At 40.9% G+C, this 19,894-nt stretch overlaps 1 protein-coding gene across 2 annotated transcripts in view; it reads right to left on the bottom strand.

Annotated features, from left to right (window-relative positions):
- Positions 1 to 4,013: 4,013 nt before the first annotated feature.
- Positions 4,014 to 19,894, bottom strand: part of LOC117738950 (CMP-N-acetylneuraminate-beta-galactosamide-alpha-2,3-sialyltransferase 1-like) — a 42,858-nt gene continuing 26,977 nt past the window's right edge. The window contains exons 2-8 of one of the 2 annotated variants that reach the window (XM_034545150.1): positions 18,406 to 18,431; positions 17,939 to 18,149; positions 15,300 to 15,493; positions 6,770 to 6,949; positions 4,988 to 5,033; positions 4,452 to 4,571; positions 4,014 to 4,357 (exon numbers count right to left, since the gene is read on the bottom strand). In XM_034545150.1, coding sequence (XP_034401041.1) covers positions 4,184 to 4,357; positions 4,452 to 4,571; positions 4,988 to 5,033; positions 6,770 to 6,949; positions 15,300 to 15,493; positions 17,939 to 18,149; positions 18,406 to 18,416 — 936 coding nt within the window. In that variant the 5' untranslated portion in view covers positions 18,417 to 18,431 and the 3' untranslated portion in view covers positions 4,014 to 4,183. Of the gene's footprint in view, positions 4,358 to 4,451; positions 4,572 to 4,987; positions 5,034 to 6,769; positions 6,950 to 15,299; positions 15,494 to 17,938; positions 18,432 to 19,894 lie in introns of both variants that reach the window. The other variant, XM_034545149.1, reaches the window with a different exon arrangement.

The following is a 19,894-nucleotide window of genomic DNA, read 5'->3' as shown; positions in this document are numbered from 1 at the left end:
GGGGAACGCACATGAATTCAATGCCCCCCTCCCTTCTCATAAGGCCTTTAAACCCTGAACCCTCAGGGACTTACTGACATCACCTGGTAATTGGTCTCCCCCCCCATAAGGGACTTACTGACTTCCCCTTCACCTGGTTGAGTGTGAGAGACTGTAATGTTAATCCTTCATGTTTCTGAGTAAATGTAATTTGCCAGGCTGAACACCTAAAAGCCTTCATGCGTCCACTGGTAACACGGTGTCAAATTGCTATGAATTGTGGGTAATACATGTGGGCAAGAGTCTGCAGGAATGCGGATTTACGGAAAAAGGGGTTCATAAAGGGCTCAAAATGTCCGCGAGAGAGCCCTCAAACACTCGACAGTGTGACAGTGGGACACTACTCACTACTCAACGTGACAGTGGAAAGTGGGATTGGGTCACGGACCCCCTTGCAAAATCCGGAGGGGTTTAGCTCCAAGTCCGATCGACTATATCTTGTAAATTATAAATGTTTTCATTACAAGTGGCGTCTTTTGGGATGTGCAGATTCATTCAAGGGTTCTGGAAAAGTGTTAAAGAAGAAATAGAAAGTTCAAGAAGTGGATCTATTGTCATTTTGGTTCAGATCTGTGAGAGAGATACCAGAGGTACTGCAGATGTTTTTATTGATTGCCAAAAGAATTATAACTGAATTTGAGGGACGTAAAACTCCCAATCGTACTAGAGGAGGTTATTTCTTTCTTTCTTTCTTTATTCTGAGGTCCGATGTCAGATGTATGATTGATTAATGTGCCGAGTATATAAATAAAGCAGTGGCTGAGTAGCCTCCATGCAAGTCAGTGATTTATATAGTTCATTACCTTTGCATGCCATTATTATTAACTTATACAGATAATCAGTCGGCCATGTACAGTGCATTAAGGCTGAGCTCCAAGCCAGTGAATGGAATTCCATATAGCCTTCAAGGCGCCCTTTATATTGCAATAAGTTTTGATGTTTGAAAGAAGTTTGGGCTGTTTACACTAGACATATGTCTAGTGGATTAAAAATTGAAAAAAGGATAAATAATTAATAAGAAGTCTGATTTCTGATTCAGCAACCACACTAATTATACTAATTTGTGAAAAGGAACACGTTTCTCCCACAGCAGCCTGAAAACAGCTGTACTGTCACGTCAAAGCTGTGGTACGCTGAGCTGCTTCATAATGAAGCAAAAAAATAAATAATTAAAAAAGCAAAGAAATGTGTAGCGGCACGCAGGGCCAAGTCTGCGGGGATAACAACCGTAGCTTACATTTTTAATCTCATTTAAGCTTTCAATTTAAAAAATCAAACATCCTGCTGAAGCAGTTTACCATCCACTATTTATATTTTGTGTTGCATTCCGATGGTATCAAATGATGTGTTTAATATGGATTATTTTGAGCAAAAAAATAAATATTGAGTGTTAAGTGGAAAGAAAGAATAACCACAATAACCTGCTTGCATTCACACATTTCTATTATAAGTCTATTAGTTGTAGTGTGTCATGGTGGATCAAATAAACGTATCTCATGGGGGGGGGGGGGGGCAGTTAAATAAACACACTCTCTCTCTAGTGGGGCAACTGCGGCTCAGTGGGGAGCAGGGTCGTCCTTCAATCGGAGGATCGGTGGTTCGATCCCCAACTCCGGCATCAGTTTAAATGATGGAGATGAGATGAATAATATGTAGAGGAGGAAACAACCTTCCCAACAGCAAAAAGAGAAATGAGTTCAAAGTTGTCGCCCAAAGGCTAAAACATCTTGATGTTTATAGAAACAATTATTAAGAACCACTGACATGTGATGTGTTTATCTTCAAATTATTTAAAATCTATATTACAGCTTCCCACAACACACAACACATATATATATATATATATAAATGTATATATGAAAAATAAATAATATATATATATATCATTTGAAATAGCAAACAAAATTATATATATTTATATATATATCATCAGGTGATATATATATATATATATATATATATATATATATATATATAATCAATGTGTATATATTTACGCCTCCTTCTTCTTTTCAATTATTTAAACAAAGAACTGCAATTATTTATTTCTGTTTTGTGCGAGTTTGTCATTATCCATCCCTCCCACACAAGTCAGCATCTAGTACCTGAAAGTGAGAAATTACACAACGGAAATAAAAATGGTTCATGGTTATGGTTCATGTAACTACACAACAATTCAGACCTCAACTGGATGAGAACCGCAGATCAAAAAAAAGGTGTGTGTTCATGCTAACTTGTCTTATGATGGGCCAAATGAAGCCACGTGGATGCTGATACGTGGTCTGGTCCACTAGGTGACAGTGTCCCCTGCAGAGCAGACTGTCGTCTTCAAGGTGGCCTTCGTGTTTGCATTGAACAGGTATCGTGGTATTAGCCTGCTCTCAGGAGGGGAACACACCATTAAGGCCCTATCCAGAGCCGGAGTTTGGTTTGTCCCTTCTGGGCTACTGTAGAACTGCTTGCGACCAGCTCCTGGAAGAGGAACCCGCTCCGTATGATATAAACAATATATAAACGGTTCATTCTAAAAGGTAATATTCTTATTTTCATGTGATCATACGCTAAAGAAAACACACTTTTCTACACGTCTGCCAATGGATCACCCCCTCAATGATACGCACTGTTCCTTTAAATTTGATACTGTTCACACAATAATTACATTAACTATTGTAAAAAAAAATAATTACAATACAGTGCATTTTGATGGTAAAAACCTCCATTTAAAAAGGCACTTGAAAGCTAATTTTTTTATTATTAATATATGTCACAATGTACATCAGGAATTTACACTTTTGATTTTCATGATAAGGCACCCCTTGTACAGGCTGTAAAATACGCCCGATCTTCGTTACGAATGACAACACGTCTGCAAACTTTCGACGAGAACCTGGCGTTTGTGTGACACTTCAATGATTCCTATAATCTTTTTCATAACGCTGATGAAAACCTCATCGATGGCGTCGCTGTAGCACAGCCTCTGGCTGCAGGTCTCCTGCAATAGAGCCCTTTAGGGCCCGAGGACAACTCCAACAATCAGCCACAAAACAACACCGGCTGCTCATTTTGTAATACGCCATGTTAGCTGTAAATAAAGATGATCTGTGACCCTACATTTCTTGAACGCAACCTTTTGTGCTGATCGCTGCAGCTGCAGCTCGTATTTTCTGCTGTAGTAACACTGGAGGCTCATGGGTAATAAGGGCAGTACTGAGGGCGTTTAGATCATGACCCTCAACGCTTTTTCTGGGAGACGTGTGAAGGGGATTTCAAATTGAACAAATTAATACAAGACCAAGTTTTAATAAACATACTATTTAGTATGTAAAAAAAAACATTTTGGATTATTGCATAAAATAAAGCTCTGTGGCAAAGTGTGTGACACTTACACACTTACATTTATGCAAGGTGTGGAGGGTTTGATTTGGGCATTCATTATATTAAAATATGAATAAATTAATTTCTGGTTAACACAAAAGATAAAGGAAAAATGATTTCGTATTGCACTACCATCATTTCTGACCATAATGGTAAGAAGCACAATTTACAGAAATATAATAGATCAAATCAACGCATAAATGAAATAGGACAATTGCAATCATTTCCCATTTTAAAGTGGAGGTGTGTGGGGGGGGGGGGGGGGGCTGGCTCTAAAACCCTGGCGAGGACCCCAAACGTCACATTATGGTGAAATATGTCATCCGGGGCTGATTTTTGGACTCCATTTAAAAGTGACCCGTAAACCTCGTCAAATTATAATCACAAGTAAAGATGCAAGCAGCTCCGTAGTGCAGGTAGCTTACGATTGTTGTACCTGTCATTATGGTGGAAAGCTACATTAAAATAATAATTAAAGTCACGCGGGTAATTAAAACCTTTTTTACGGCCGTCAGCTTGGATGTAAATGTTCTATATATATATATATATATATATATATATATATATATATATATATATATATATATATATATGGGGGTGAGGCTCTGTTGGTTTTTTCCAGAGCATTTGAAATCTGGTGACGGAAAGAGAACCGGACAGACCATAAGAGTTCATGCGAGAACGTCTTTTAGAGAACAAAAGAGAACCATTTGACAAAAAAAAAGGCTGCTGAGGTTTTTTTTTTTTTTTTTTTTGGTGGCCTTCGGTATCATCTGCCTCGAAACATTTGAATTTTGTGCTTGTCCGCCAGCTGCAAAGTGACATTATATTCGCGATCTCCATCGTGGACTCCCGTGTGTCGGAAAGCTCCGGCCAAACTGTTGTCCTCCCAGTAGTGGTGCCAGTTGCCGTTCTGGTCCGCCCCGAATCCGAACACGGTGACCTGGAGCGGTCGAGGAAACAAAAAAGCAACGGGTAACAAAAATAAATAAAATTTTTTTGTTATATTCCTTATTTTTTTTTCTCCAAAAACTCACTTCATCACATATGTGGACGGCCAGCATTAGGCTGAGGAAGCCGGTGGAAGGATATCGTCCGTGACCTTCGAGCCACGACTCGTAGGTGTATTTGAAAAACGTTGGATTGTAAATCAGCACCTGCAAAAAAAAAAAAAGGCATTTAATTTAGTGGAAAGGGAGAAAAATATTTCTCCGTTACATTTACAACTGCATTGTGTCTTGTAAGTGGAAAATGCAGATTGTAAGTAAGACTCTCAAGTAACGGTACACATATTACAATCTAATAAGTCAATAAAGTAAGTATAGTAAAATGACTCATTATGCAGAAACACTCATTCAAGAGTCTACTGTTAATAATATATGTATTTTGCACGATTAATTGCATCATATAATCAAAGTTCATCCAAAGATTTGGGTGTAAAACCTTAATCGGAAGAGTAACTAAATACATGTAGTGCAGTAAAAAGAACAAGTACCTCTAAATTGTGACGTACAGCACTCGAGTAAATGTGCAGAATGAGGAACAATCGCACATGTCTCACTAAAGGACTCACCTTGTCTTTGTTCGCCTTGATCCTGGACATAACAGGTGTGTATGTGCTGTGACACAAGAAGAACACAACTCAACATTTGAGGGATTTTTCAAGGCCAATTCAAAAGCCCACAACTCTGCTTATTAGTCTGCAATCACTGGTATCTGGCACCACCATCCACGGTCCCAGTGTGAGCGTTGTTGTTATTATTATTATTATATCTTTATTTAAAAGGGACCACGTACAGTTAAAAAATAAATGTCACCATTTGATGCACTGTACCAGATTGTAGCTACAGCTAATTTGCATCTGTAGTCCCTTGACAGACCATAACAAACATAAAACAATAGCAAACAGTACAAGATAAGACACAATACAACAGTATATGTGGTAATAAGAGCACACAATACACACAATGCAAAGCTACAGTACAGCACATTAAACGTAAGTAATATAAACTATTAAAAGAAAGTAATAAAAAACCTTTAAAAGTAAGAAATACGAACAATAATAATTTTCTTTCAGCTTTCAACAGATTTTTTTTTTTTGTTTATTTTTTTGATTCAATGCCTGAACATTAAACGTGTCTTCACGGTAACACGTGCGTACGACTTGTTTGTCGTTCCGGGGCGTTGAAGACGCGAAAGTGGGAGAGGTTTGCATATGAACATGTTATTGTATTTTTTTTCGAGGGCAAAACTTGCGTCTGTAGAAGAAAAAAAACAATCAGAACAAAAGTCGATGCAAATTCTACGACCTCGCCCCGCGCAGTCGCAAAGGGAAAAGTAATAATTACACTGTAAGATATCAATCCAGACAAATGTTTCCAATTTTAAATGTTCTTTTATCAAGGACTCGTTGTGTCTCATTAAAATTCAAAGATTATGCGGAAGGTTTTTAAAGCCGTTTGGGGGATACGATATAGCAGTCCAACCAATTCCTCTACATTTTGTGTGTGAATGAATATGAAAAAAAGGCTTAACGTGCAATATACACCCGAATGTTTAAAAAAAAAAACAGGCTCAGAGGAGCGCTTACATCTCCAGGCGGTTCTGTCCTTTCATTGAGCCTCATTCTCCTTAACGAGACCAAAACGGCCTGCTGGGCTCGTGCAAGAGAAATGTAACGATGCAGAATGATGAAAAACATTTTGTTTGGATCTACTCGTCCTTCTACCGCCTCTCGTGTTGTTGGCTGGTTGGAGTTATTGGCAATAGATCCACTTTTTCTTTCTTTTCTGTGAATGTCCAGTAATAAAGCTAACGAGAAGCAGCCGAAGGTGAATTTGAGCGGAGTGATTATCCATTCGTTACGTCAACCTGACAGATAGGACTTTACTGAGGGAGTAAATGGATTAAAACACACGATGCGTCAAAATGCATTTGAGCCGCTCACGTTTTCCAGGACAGTTATTGAACTCTGATTTTATTTATTTAAAAGTTAATTAATGGAAATTGAAATGCAAATGAGAGAGCATTTTGTGTCTGGAAAGTAAAAAAATACATGTCTTAATACTGAGTTTTAGACTTTAGGCATCAAACCACTGACCCTGTAATATTGTTGTTGTCTGCTCTTTTTTTTTTACATTTGACTCTTATTTTTGTACTTTTTCTTTAAATGTCTTAAAATATTCGTCTTTCACTTCGAAGAAACCAAAATAATGAGCCTGAAAGAGGAACTGCCGGCTCGAGTGATAACTCTCCATGGATTCATCCCCCTCTCACATGACACAGTCATTTGATCCCTTCTTCGTATAAAAAAATATGAATCAGCGCAGCTTTAACATCCGATATGTACACTCACTGTTTAATGGTGCCCGTCGTCAGGGCACTGATGATCCACTGCAGGTCCAGAGTCTTGAAGGGGATCAGCACCAGACTGGTGGTGTTGTCCAGGTCCATGGCACTCTCTGGATACATGACGTGATGCGTTGTCCGGGCGCCCACGTCCTCTTCAAAACCAGTGGTGGGCGCCTGGTTCATTCTGCAGAGACGAGGAAGCAAGAGTTTATTTTATTTTTTTTATAATGCGCCATCTATTCTTTATTCTTTATCCAGGACCGTTCAAATCGAGGTTCATTTCACCAACGTGTTTTCAGAGATGGGGAAATATTTGGGCTTTTTTTTTTCTCGTTGTACTAATCCCTACGGCGTCGAGAACATGCAAAAAAAACAACAACAAAAAAATACAAAAAGAGGGGAAAAAAAGCATGTTTTTGGACGTCCAAACAGCGATTCAGAACAACCCGGAGTCCATTTAGAGCTCGACAATTACCGCTTGGCAAGCTAGACGAGGCGTCTCCATTATTATGTCCAACAATACGCACTCTGGAACGGTAATTAGCGGCGAAACACAATGTTTTGACAGTGGCAGTCAGCGGAAGGAAGTGACACCAAACCCCCCTCCCCCCCCCCACACCCCCCCCTCATCAGTCTGAGCAGCACCACACTCCTCATTACTGATTGAGATGACAGATATATAACAACTTGACATTTTCAGCCTGAGCCTGTCAAGAATTACAAACAACCTCCTGCAAGAAGCCCTTAGTGTCCGGGCTATGTCACAGATGATGATCTGTGAGATAGAAATATATATATATATATATCATCATTTGAAATGGCAAAGAAAATGATATTTACAGTATATACTTTTTTAACCTAACCCATTTCAAATGATGATATATATATCATTAATAATGGCGATGACCTGAAACTAAAAGACAGTCTTGGACAAATAAAACAATGTGAAATGAGGTTTAAATGGATATGGTTTTGGGGGAAATGGGGCAAGAATTTGTTGCAGCCCTGCACCTCTGGATTTTTTTTTTAAATGTTTTTTTTTTAACGTGACAAATAGTTCTAAACCGGACGTCTTAAAAAAAAAAAGTCTTCATTTGAGTAAACATTTTGCAGCTAAATCAAATTGTTTACTTAATGCTTTTAATTCTTTAATCGTAGTGCTCGTATAAACTATGAGATATGAGTTTACAGTTAATTACAACTGTTCCGGAAAGAAGAACCAGGTTTTTGCTTTGAATGGACTAAAACTGCAATGTATGGAAGACGAGACGTATTGTCCGAGAGGTCTAACGGTGCAATGCCTCACTAGAAAAAGAACAGTTCTTGACAGGTTCGCAGTGGTGGATTTCTCCTCGAAATGCTAACTGTAGCTTCTGGGAATTTAAGAATTGCCCACCGAATGGATCCCTGTCGTCCGGGGGCGGATGACAAAAAGGGTACGGCAGTGAGGGCAGAGGAACGCCGCATCTCCAACAGCATCATGCGCAGAATCCATCATCGTGTGCAGAATCCATCACTTCTGCATGCACGTTTTTTTCATTTTGGATCCCCCCCGGTTAGCCGCCGCTAAGGTTAGCAGCCCAAACACACACGTATCAAACGCGACAATGTAATTCCATATAAAAAGTCTCATCAAGGACACGATCGAGACAAACAAGAGTCAGATGAAACGCTAACGAGCGGTGATGGAGATGAGATGAAACCGTGTCGGCGGCACTCTATAAGAGGCGGGGCTAAGGAGAGAAGAACATCTTCTAATGCATCACATCCCTCTACCGTTTTATTAACAATGTCTCCCGCGATACCTTGCCCGTCGAGCGTGACACCACACACATGCTCCGACATGTTACATGTCCGTACAGTAAGACCAACGGCCGGTTCTGCCTGGGAAAGGAATCGGCCGCTTGGGAGTCTTCCACAGCAGCAGGAAACTGTAAGGATTTAGGGGAGGAAATAATGACCATTAAAAAAAAAAAAAAACATTCAGAGAATATATCCTCCTGCGACACCACCTCGCCTTCTTCGACTGTGACTTAACGGCCGGACCGTATCCCATGTGACGTCTTACACAGCAGATCCTCGTGAGATCCGCGCGAAGCCGTTACTCACTGCAGGGGTCAAAGCTATAAAAAAAAAAAAAAGGCAAGTCTGAAGCACTGAAGAAGTTAACTCTGGTTGTTTAGTGGATTCAGTGGGCCGGTCCTCCATTTAATCTTGGAGGGGGGGGGGGGGGGGGGGGGGGCGGCGAATCTTTCAGTTCGGTCTAATCAATTTTCAGCTTCTGCTGTAGCTCGTCCCTGGTCGCTGGAAAACGTGCACGCCAGATGGGGCATCTTGAAACAAACTGGGGCGGATGTATCGAGCTCCTCTCGCCGAGCAAGATGGTTCCTGCTCGTCGTGCACAGGGGGGGGGGGCTGGATTTAGCACCAAATAGCACGGTAATGTGAGATGAAGAATGAAGCGGAATGATCCAGGATCAATATGTTGCATGTGAGCTCATGGGAAGATTTGGATGTGGCTCAGTGAAAGTCAGATGCGGAGGTCCCTTTTTTTTTTTTTGGACAGCCTCGCACTGCTTCGTTGTTTACAGATATTATAAAACGGTGTTCAAATTACAGCATAAGGAGGACCAGTTTGATGTGGTTCATGTAAACATCATATTCTGTTTGGATTTTCTGAAATAGGCCTTTACCAATTTACCAATGAAGACGTTATATATGGGGATATGGCGATATTATTCTGGCTTTTGGAAGCATTCTTTGACAAAAAAGATGTCAGGACATTGCCGAGAATGGCAACAACAACAACAACTCTTGATCTCTAAAAGTCCTTTATCAGACCGGTGCTGGAAAAGAGTTAACACTGCGATGCCTATACACGATTAATGGCATCTCTAATGTCGAGGCTGTTTGTCTGCCAGCAGGCAGTTGGGACTTATTTGTCTAATTATTATTCATTTGTCCTCAAAATGCTCAAAGCTGAACCCACACTCCCAAGGTGCAGCATGTAATCTCCATCCGACATTTGAAAGGTCACTGGCATTTACGTCTCGGTCCTTCACATTCTCACTAGTTCGCTGCTCTCCTGTGTGAGCCCCAGTGTGTGTGTGTGTGTGTGTGTGTGTGTGTGTGTGTGTGTGCACGTTTTCAACAATGCCTACGCAGTTGCCTACACAACATTTTTTATGAGCTCGGTGAGGCGGTTGGGCCAGAGTGAGGCAACACCCCCAAATGAGATGAAGGCACAGAGTCTCAGGTGGGGTTTAAAAGCTCCGGGCTCTGAAAATAATTTTGAAAAAAAGGACGAATACGAAGCTGCCGGCAATGCGGCGCTTTGAGAACAGCGCGGCGCTCTGCCCGTTGGCGTCAGATGGCTCGCAGTTGGGCCCCCGAAAAAAAAAAAAAAACACCGCCGATATTATCCACCCGATCCACAAGTGTGGGACTGTTGACACACCAGTTATTGATCTCATACTGAAGAGTCAGGAGAGTAAAACCCTGGCAGCAGTTCTGAGAAGAGTCTTAATTAAACGCGCATGCCGAACCCCTCGCCGCGGCTCGTTAAAGGAGCCCTCGTTGTACACAATGTGGGCTCAGAAAACCAGAGCTCCGGCTCGCTGTGTTCCCATCGCACTCGTTAAGCATTCACCTCACGAGGAGGTCAATAAGGCCATGCCAAAAGATGGCATGAAATGACGACATTGCTATTGCGAGAACGCGGTTTTGGACTCTTATTTGCAGGTTTTAAAGTAACATTTAAAAAAAAAATTCTTTATTTTAAAGAGCTCCTTTCAAACTAATCAAATGCAATTCAAGGTGCTTTCGACAGGAAGACGTAAAACATCAGGAAAGAGGAGGAGAAATAATTAAATAAATAATATAAGACTGAATAATGAATCATGGTAAACCAGTGAAAAAGTTAAAATTAGAGTGAAATTATATAAGAAATCCTTTGAAAACCATAGCATAAAAAACCTACGAGACTACATATAAAATCAGATGTAATAATCAGCATTATTTAATAAAATTCATAAAATTATAAAACCCTGCATAAAAGTAAGACTTAACGGATGGATTTTTTTAGTTTCCGTTTAAAATTATTAACATTTCCAACGGCTTGGAGCATAATGGCTTCCAGCAGCGTCCCCCAAATGTGTTTGTTCTGCTTTGAGGAACCAGAGGATGTGAGGGAACCTACTGGTTCTCAAACTAAAGAGAGGTAGTCTGGTTCAAGGCCATGTAGCGACTAACACACTAATACAATCAATATTAACCGTTAACCGGTGTAAAGACTTTACAATAGGCATTTCGGTTCTTGATCTCTTGAATACTCGGGCAGAAGAATTTTAAATGAATTCTCGAAGGTTTTATTGTATTCTTTTGGTCGAACCACAAAGGAGCCAAAAGCTGAACAAAAGCTATTCGGCCCAGTTCGGTAGTTGACTTTTAAAATGTAGCTTTTCTCAAAGCAGCCAGAATTATTAATGCAAACAATTTCAACAACTTTCAAATGCTTTTGCAGATCAGACGACATTAAAAACCTGGTTTGGAGAAGAAGCTCAGACCTTCAGTATTAAAACATCTAACGAAACCATTTCCACTGAGAACCTTCCGCTCGCGGCGACTGTCACTCTCCATCACAGCGAATACACACAGTTATTTCAGCACGATAGCGCACGCATGTCTAGAAAACTAAAAATCAAAACTTAAAATATGCCCCCCCCCAACCACCCCGGTTGACCCTTGGCATCCAGCTGGTTCACATTCGGGAAAACCTTCCAATAAATGCACACGTAACATTTCCCTCAACAATAGACGGGGAAAAAATTAAATAATCATCTTTACGAGGGCCTCCGTATAAGGAGCTAAGCTCTCTGGACTGTGCTAATAGCATTAAAATAAAAAAAATGGCAGACATCTAAATTCAAGTCACCAAAATAGGCATTTGATTGACGCCCTTAAGTTCCAGTGCCCCGACACGCATTCTTAGCCCAAGTGGCAATCAAGCCCCCTGAACTTGATTGCCACTGGATTGAGCACAAGCACACATTTAAGTCTTAATTGGACTTTTTATTTATTTTTTTTTAATGTTTTTTGGGGGGAGTAGCTCTGAATAAAAAAGGAGAAACCGCATATTTACACCACGCTCCTGCTGCAGGAGACTATCCCCCGCCTAAAGGATAACCCTCGACTCCTGCCTCTCCGGGTGTAATTGAAATCGGTAGACAGTGTCAGCCGCGTCGTCATGACGCCCATTTGCCATCAAACCTTAACTGGATCGTCTGTCGATCAGAAAAAGCGTTTAGGCCGTCGTGACCTTTATCCTGCAGACGACTCAAACTCAAACGACTGTAATCGGTGTCGGCTTTTGATGTTTTAACCGCTCCCTCTGGCATTTTGTCAGAAAGAGTAAAAACGACACCCGGTAATAATTTACCCTATAAACGGAAAACTTTCTGGAAACTTTCCCACGATTGATCAGTAGGCGTCCGAATGTACAGCCCACTATAGAGTAATGTAATGTTCATGTTTTCAGTCCCAACTCGGCACATACGGCAGATGGTAAGCGGACGTACAATTTTACACCTATGACACTCCGGCTTCCCCTCTATTGTCAGTTTTCAGTTGTGGCCATTTTCCACGAGAAACATGTTTATAACGGGGTTTTTTTTGTGCAAAATAAATTAAAATTTGAAACAACTTGGTAAGGTTAAAGGAAAAGATGGTGGTTTGGGTAAAAAATGGTTATGTAACGTAGCCTAACGGGGCAGCTGTGGCTTAGAGGTAGAGTGGCGGTTACCATTTAAAGTCCACCCAATAGATAATTAAATGTAATGCTTTCTTCCATTAGCTTACTGAAGTGCAAGATGTTACTAGTGAGACGGGTCAAGCATACAAATCAACTGATGAAGAATACATTATTCGGGTGGCGGAGGATGTTTTTTTTTTAACTTTCACATGAATTGATACAAAATATAATATAATTCATCCAAATTCCCGTCTTCAAAGTTGACTTATTTACTCACTTATTTCCATTATTTCCAACGAAAGTAAAAACTTTTTACAACATCCAAATGTGTTGTTATAATTACCATCTGTGACCCCTACAAGTAGAAGAAGTATTTAGTGTACAGACGAGCGCTCGCAGATTCATTTGCTTTGTTTCTGCCGTGTTATTCACGACATATTTACACACACAATTCACCTCACCTTGAAGTTGCACTCTCCATTACACTTAATTGATCGCGGAGCGAGACGAGCGTCTACGTGGCCATTTTAGTTTGTCGTTATCTTTTCCCCGTGTGTCCGAACTCCAGGAGAGATGAGGCGTGAATCCTCTGTCTGCGTCTTCAACTAAATAAAGTTAGCCGTTAGCCATATTTTCACATTTAGTAGATACGATTAAAAAAAAAAATCTGCAATCAAATACAAAGTGGAAATGGTTATGCTGTGTACTTTTAAGTTTCCCTACGATAAGATGTCCAAAGAATGCACCGGCTTGTCAATTACTATGTTTTTGAAGAACAAAAGCATAATTCAAATCCAATTTTCAGATGCTTTTTTAAAAAAAAAAAAAAATTAAATTATTATTATTAGTGCTTCAAAACCACATTGAAAGATCATTCAGAAGCTTTTTTCTTTTTTTTTTTTTTTTGTCAGGCGGATGAAAAGGCTCTCTTTATGATTCAAATCAATTTCACCACCGCAATCTGCTGAGCAAACAAGGGGCTTTAGCCGGTAGGCCGATGCCTTTTAATATTCATAATGGTCTAAAAAAGGAGGCTTTAGAGGATGTGGGTGAATTGCATTGTGGATATGTGAAAGGCATTGGTTTTCAGTCTGTGTACACACTCACCAGACTGTGTGTCCGTGTCATCTCTAGACTGATAGCACATCGCTGTCATCCACTTCACACACTAGCTTAAAAACAAGTGTTATTTTCTATTGCTGACGATAAATATCTCCTTCATTTACATCCGTCCATCCCGTGCAGAAATAATGTGGATTTTATAAGACTGTACCATTTTCCAAAATTGTTATATAACAGTCAAAGAACAATGCCAATCCTCTCTTTAGGAATTTGCATATTCCGCCCCTGCAGATCAGTATTTATTCACACTAAACATGCTAAAAATGACAGCGCGAGACACAAATCTGTGACTTGGAGATATTGGATGGAAGTCCTTTGACGTCCAAATTAGCTTAATTCTTCTCACGAAGGAAGCAATTTCTATTCTGCAGCAGAGAGCTCAACCACAACCCCTCCAAAAAAAAAAAAAAAGAAAGAATCTCCTTGTCGTGTTTTTTTCCATCTTTTCCAATTCATTCTCTGCAGAGCTGCAATTGGTGTAACAGATTACAGGAGCGACACACTCCTCTCTTGTTCCCCGCCGCCCCGAGGCACTGAATAAACATCTGAATACTCAAACTCGCTTGTTGTTATCTGTTTCTCTGTCAAGATCATTTTCCCATGTTTTTATATATAAATATATATATATATATATCGAGCCCAGAAAGAGGATGTGTGCGAATGTGTGAGCGCACGCTGTGAAGTGGCAGAAATCAATGTGGGAGAGAGAGAGAGAGAGAGAGAGAGATGTTACACAGGGAGCCAAATTTAAAAAAAGTTATTCTTTCAGTGTTTGTCTCAATTAAATAAGAAAAAAAACAAAAAAAACTGAACATCGCTGTATGCAAACAATGTGACGGAAACGTTGCAGTTGATTTGTTCTCATGTTTTGTTTTAGAAGTGCTGCAGGAGATAACAAAATAAAAGCATCCAAAACCTGCTTATGAATGAAGAATGAGTCCAGTCGGTTGAAGCTCTGTATCAGGTGGCTTAGTGGTTAAGATGCATGCACTGTGATAACATTGTTGCATGCCACCCCCCCCACCCCAACCCCCTCTCTCTCTATTAATTGTAATTAAAACCGCGGAAAAACCCCCACTAACATTTCCGTTTTAAAATGTTAATATTTGCTCAAGTTCAACTTTGACCTACTGTGCTTGCTGTAGTTGTGTACACACACACGTTTCCCATGGCGTGAGAGCAGGATTTTAGAGATGCTGAGGGTCAACACCAACCACAGACATTTTCAATTTCTTCTCTATTTGTGTAAATGTGCAACTGCGTTTAAGTGATGGTCCGAAACGCTCGTTTAAAAACCTCCTCCACACCCATAACACTGAATAATTCAACAATCCACAATGACCCTTAAAAAAAGAAAACGGAGCACACGTCAGGGTGCTCAAAGGTGTCTTCGCCAGAGGAAGTGTTACCGATATTTCCACCTCCAAACAAAGTAGGTTTACATAATCTGGCTAAATTATTGCTTTATTCACAAACTTCCTTTAAAATTGTCGTAGGAGAAGACCTCGGCATTGACTTTGGTGGGTGGGAACAATGGCCGTCATCGCTGATAGACAATTAAGCCAAAGCTACAAAAAACCTGAAGACAGATCACGTCGTAGTCACTCAAATATTCTCCAAAAAAAACACACACATAAAAACATAGACCGGAGTGTTCACGGACCTGATGATGACATCACACGAGTCGATGAGGCCGCCGTACCGAGCCCCCTTCAGGTTCCCGGAGTTCCCCACCACGGCGCAGGTCCTGCAGCGCTTGGGGCCGGCGTCCATGTACAGCACCTCGTCGGGGATGACTCGGAACAGCTCCTCCACAACTTCGGTGAAGTTGGCCGGCTGCCTCTCCGACTGCAGCCACTGGTGACAGAGACAGACCTCAGAGAGAGAGAGAGAGAGAGCGAGCGAGAGAGCCCGGGCTCCGGGGCCACTTTAAGTTGAAGTGATTGAACAAGGGCAGCGGAGCCCGAGACACCGAGCACATTTCTGAAATAACCTTGGGGAGGGCGGCTTAGCTCCGTCTGCGGGGGCTCTTTTGGCATGGCCTTCTTCTGGAGGCTTTGAACTCGGAAAGACAGAAAATAAATGCAGGAATGCGTGTGCACTGTAGACCGTATATATATATATATATATATATATATATATATATATATATATACTGTGCTGTGGCAGCTGGAAACCCTGAATACATAGTGTCACCTTGTCAATAGAATCCTGGGGACGCATTAATTATGAGCAATACAATTTAATTGATATATATTGATATATAAATATGACTAAACTCTACTTTAACATAAATCTTCAGAAAAAAAAAAAACCTCGCAAGATTACGCAACGCATTTTCCGCCTAATTCGAAACTCTCCTCTACGGACTTAGCCGTGCTTTTGACATCCCATCGTGGGAAAGAGCCCGGGTCCACCTGGAGGTCGTGACCTCGCCTTGCAGCAAGCGGCGCAGCAAACCATCTGGCCGGGCTACCGGTGATATGTGACACTCGCCTCATCGAGCTCCCGGTGAGAAGCGTTTCCCGAAATGAGTAGTGACAGGAGGCAACCTTGCAGTAATTTTTCTATTCTTGCCTCTAATTGGACACGGGTGTGTGAGGTGAATGTGGGAAACTGCCTAAGGCCCTGGATGGCTTCCAGACAAAAGGTAGGATAATTGTTTGACATCAATTTTGTGAAAATGTCTTTTCCTAATTCACAGAGCTGTCCTAATGGGACGAACAGTAAGTACAGTATATATATATATATATATATATATATATATATATATATATATACATAGAATTAAATTAAGGCCAGTACGTAATAAGTTAACACAGCTGCCGTGAATTCAATTTACGCGAACAACGGATTTAAACAGGCTTCCGTAAAACACTTTAACTCTTAAAGATAACTCCAGGTAAATGTTTTTAAAAAAGTAGATACCGGCTGTTTTGGGTCAGTCACTTTGAACCCGAAGGTTTTTATTTGACGCCCGACACTCGTCGATCTCACCGGTGACCAAATGCATCATGGGAGAAGAAGAAGAGATAACAACTCCTCCTGCAGGACTGCAGCACATACAGTACATATGGAGTCTGGAACTGGAAATGCATTTTTCTAACTTCAAATAACTTGCAAAGCGAATGCTGAAAATACGTGCAGCACGTTAACTTTTGAAAGATAGTTCAAATCTAAGTAGTTTATTCTATACAATCTTGAGTCACAGACGTCAAAGTCACTTAAAAACATGTCATTTTCCACTTTTCTGTTTTCATGTGCATTAATCAGGTTAATTCGGCAGCTTTAGACATGCTGGTTTGTTTTATTTTGTTACCTTTGGACGGACGTTTATGCTAAAATGAACTAACCCCATGCTGGATCTATAGCTCCATATCTAGCTTGAATGCATAAAGGCCTTCATACACCGGGAATATTTCGTATCAAAACTATTCATACCAGGCGGAAGAGGGAAGTGTCTTGAACTTGCATTCTTTCTAATGGCCACCGGGGGCGACTCCTCTGCAAAAAAAAACTCATGACAGAAACATCAGCTGACAGAAATATGTCGACGTGCGAATTAATCGCATAAAAAAAGAGCGATGTCTCACTCTGCAAATAAAAAAATAAAACAATAAAATAGGCGAGCTTAATTGATTACAAACGGGGTGATTAAAGTCGCCATCGGACGTTTTATGTCCTGGTACATGAGACCTGTCAGGTAATCATTACCCATGACTATAGTATAATGAAACACGTGTCATATAAAACCAGACTTGTTGGGAATAAACTGTGCAGTCATTTATGGTATGTTCACAAGTTATGATGGAACATCTCTCCGTTCGTCTACAGACGTGGGAACAAATTTACATTTCCACCGTCTCCCTCGCTAAATGAGAACAAATTGTGCGGCGGTGTGATCTCTGCTCTTTATTCACAGGCTTTTTTTTCCCTTTCTAGCACCCAGAAGCTAAATCACTACACATATATTATTATGTAAAACCGTATCCAAAACTGTACATATCAGCACCTTTCTTGTTCTTGTACATATCAGCACCTTTCTGTACACACTACCACCTTCTGTAGAGTGTTTTCTTTTATATTTTGTATTTCTTCTTATTCTTATTATAGTGTTATTTCTAAACTGTTGACTCGGAGAGGCCTCCAATGTGTCTGGACTGTTGATCTAGGGCACAAATGGCAATTAAAACCTTGAAACCTTGAAACTTAAATGTGCATGTTTTCTTTCTTTCTTTTTCTTTAAATCCTCTGTAGGATGGCAACGCAAATCCCCCCCCCCCCGAACGCACCGGGTCTTACCTGCCACCATTTAAAGGTTTCATCCGAGAGGACGCTGTTCTCCCTGGTCATCAGAGGGTGGACGGACTGGTTGAAGCGCTCGGCGAACCAGGGGTCGTCCTCCGCCTCCGCCACGCACCGCCGGCAGGCGCACGGCCCTTTGGAGAACAAGTTATCCGACAGGCGGAAAGCGTACTTGAAGAAGTAGAGCGACGGGTCCCTGAAAGTGTAACTGAACAGGAACGTTGTAAATGTGACGACGCAAAACAGCAGAGCCAAAGTCCTGATTTTCCTCCGCTTGGGGAAAGACCATGGCCGTCGCAGTCGGAAATCAACAAAAAAAGTATCACAGCATATCCTGTTCATGAACGTCCTCGATGAAAGTCATCGATGTGGTTTCTTTATAAAAAAAGACAAAAGGGATGTGAATGCGCTGGCTCTGTCAGCTTGAGGGCGGTCCTGTTGACTCGGAGAGGTAAGTGACTCACGTGTCATCCATCCTGTAATGATCAACCTGGAAGGCAAATAAAAAGGACTTTTACATGACACGCAGGACGGGAGAAACGAGAGTTTCAAATAACAAAAAGGGAGAGTGTAGATTCTGACACTCATTCTGGTCATTTCACAGTGCTAGCAGCTCCAAGATGAAACTGTCTCCGCTTATGTAACATCACACGACTATTTTCTGCGCATCGCTGTGGGACTGTGTTGCTTTTGGTGCTTTTCTTTGTTGTCATTTTTCTTCTTTTGAGCCAAAATACCCTATAGGACGTGTTAAAGCCAAGTTAACGTGCCAATAACTATAACAAGTTTCAAATGAGAGTCTAAATGCACAAGTCATTGATAAACTGGGGATTGTAGAGTTGTAATGGTTTTTTTAATATATACTTGCACATGTAAATAGGAAAGTCCATGTTTTAAATTAATACATAAGAAAGATATGATAATCAATAAGGGATATTATGAAGAATATTCTGAAGGAATGTGTTTGGGAAACATGGGAGAAAAGTCACTGTCGCTGTATAAGTATGTTACTGTATAAGTATTATTGTAACTACTTACTGTTTAGGGCCAAAAGGTTATTGCTTAGAGAAGTCTGCCTCTTTGTACTGATAGGCAAATATCATGCTGTGTAGTTGAGGTATATGCATGCACACCTGATACTAACCAATGGAGAAGCTTTATGCTCAGTGTGTGGATTGTACTTAACCTTTCAGAACTCTGTAAGGCATTTGTCCTCTCACGTGAAGGCGGTACACAGTTAATTATTTTAACAGATTTTTATTCATAGAAATCGTTATTATAGCCTGTGGACCCAACGACACGTGAGCGCGCCCGCCTGGGACAGAAATATATGCTTGTATATGGACATGAGGACCTTGTGAATGGACCTTAGTCGTGTTCTTGCTTTCCGTCAGCCCTGATTTTGCTCATTTCGAATTCTGGAAAAGCAACGTAGATATCTAGCTGATGCAATTTTTTTTCACGACACTGGCTGGTCCGCAAGTGTGAGCACACGTCGGCTCTTTCGAGTTGCAGTCTACGGCTCATTGTCACGAAGAGCCACTTGAATTATGTGCGTTATTTGGACGTTTTTTTGGACGTTTTTTGTGGCAAGTGAGATGTTTTATATCGCTGAAAGGTGCTCGTTCCCGAGATATCAGGTCAATGACCTCGAGGACCAAATTCAAATCGGTGCATCCTTGAGAGGAAGCGGATGTTTGTGTTCCTGAGATATGTTAATGAGAACCAGACGGACAACAATACCTCTGGCCACGGCTGTCGGGACACTGAAAGAAACTTTCAGCTTCTGCAACTCCATTGTAGTAGTATGAATGCAATCACAGTTTAACTATGAAAAGATTACTGCTACAAATGTCCACCTGCAGATAGTGAATGGTGTCACACGTCATCCAGTGTGAAGCCAGTTGAAGGGGAGCTCTCTTGGAACGTCTGCGATGCACTTGAGTTCATGTG

The sequence above is a fragment of the Cyclopterus lumpus genome, chromosome 11, assembly GCF_009769545.1.
Source record: "Cyclopterus lumpus isolate fCycLum1 chromosome 11, fCycLum1.pri, whole genome shotgun sequence".
Lineage (NCBI taxonomy): Eukaryota > Metazoa > Chordata > Actinopteri > Perciformes > Cyclopteridae > Cyclopterus > Cyclopterus lumpus.
This window is presented reverse-complemented; position numbering and strand designations above follow the sequence as displayed.